This window comes from Antrostomus carolinensis, unplaced genomic scaffold (genome assembly GCF_000700745.2).
Source record: "Antrostomus carolinensis isolate BGI_N321 unplaced genomic scaffold, ASM70074v2 scaffold44658, whole genome shotgun sequence".
NCBI lineage: Eukaryota > Metazoa > Chordata > Aves > Caprimulgiformes > Caprimulgidae > Antrostomus > Antrostomus carolinensis.
This window is the reverse complement of record NW_010333132.1, coordinates 6,942-8,125: the sequence shown is the minus strand read 5'-3', so window position 1 is coordinate 8,125 and position 1,184 is coordinate 6,942. Positions and strand designations below refer to the sequence as shown.

At 55.2% G+C, this 1,184-nt stretch overlaps 1 protein-coding gene across 1 annotated transcript in view; it reads right to left on the bottom strand.

Annotated features, from left to right (window-relative positions):
• The window catches only part of LOC104529455 (TRIO and F-actin-binding protein), a 10,646-nt gene that overhangs the window by 4,094 nt on the left and 5,368 nt on the right, over positions 1-1,184 (bottom strand). Inside the window, 1 exon segment of the mRNA XM_029086438.1 lies at positions 941-1,051. Coding sequence (XP_028942271.1) covers positions 941-1,051 — 111 coding nt within the window.

Here is a 1,184-nt window from a genome sequence, read left to right as displayed (position 1 = left end):
TAGTCCTTGCTGGTTATTCCAGGTTATTAGGAAGATAAGGTGCCATTCCTCTCCACTCCTTTTGCTTTTTTTGACCATAAAGAGGCCCGTGAGCTGTAAATATTAAATCAAGATAACAGAGCGACTGGTAAGTGGCTGGGCTGGGTGCCATGGGATTTGTGGGTTTCTTTATCTGGGCTAGGTACAACCAACCCACTGCAACAGGCGTCACCAGCCCCAATTTCCTTCCCCCCAGTATCTTTCAGCATCTAGGGCACATTCTGAAATCCCCACAGCATGGTGGAACGGCAGCCTCCCCTCAGAAAATCCCTGCGGGATGTGTCTCCGCTTGCTTTGGATGGGGCCCATGGAGGGGAAAATAAATAAATAAACAAATAGAAGCGAGAGGCTGAAGCGGGAGCAAACTCTTGCTTTGCAGGCTTTCCCACCTGCCGTCCCAGCAAATGAACAGGCTGCCCTGTGAAAGTGACCTTCAGGGCTTGAGCAGCTCTGGCAGGGACAGGAGCTCCCCAAAGGCCTGATGGATGACTTTTAACAAGGGATTTGGGAGCCCCTGTTAGCAAGAACCACATGTGGTGAGCTGCAAACCACTGGGGAACATGTGGGCGGCTTGGCAGAAAGTTGCTGACCCACTCCCAAGCTGGGGGACGGCTCAGCCCCCCAGCCCAGGCCAGCATCACACCCACTCACAAAGTGAGACACGGATCCTGCATCTCTCCCCTAACTCTCCTCCTCCCCCTGTTTACATTCTGGCCTCTTTAAGGCCAGGTCAGCACACACCAGCCTTTATGTAATTAACATTGATTACAAGTGGACCCAGTTAGGGTCACCATGGCAACACAATGATTAGTGATACCTGCTCAGCAATGAGCTGAGCCCTCGCATTTCCCAGTTTGGGACTGGGAGCAACCCGAGAGTCCTGTGTCCGCGCCCTGCTCACCTGTGAGATGTACCCCCGGGGCACATGGCCATCTCCCTGGGATTTCGCTGCCTCCCGAAGGCTCTCATTTCGGGCCCGGAAGGACTCCAGCTGCGCCCGCAGCGACTGGATCTGCACCAGGGAGGGGAGAGAGACGCTCAGCCAGGGGCAGAAAAGTGCCACAGCCCGATCGATGTGCTGCACCAAACCCTGGGCTTAGGGATGGGGGGGCCCATGCACGGCCAATACCGACGTCTGGGCTTGG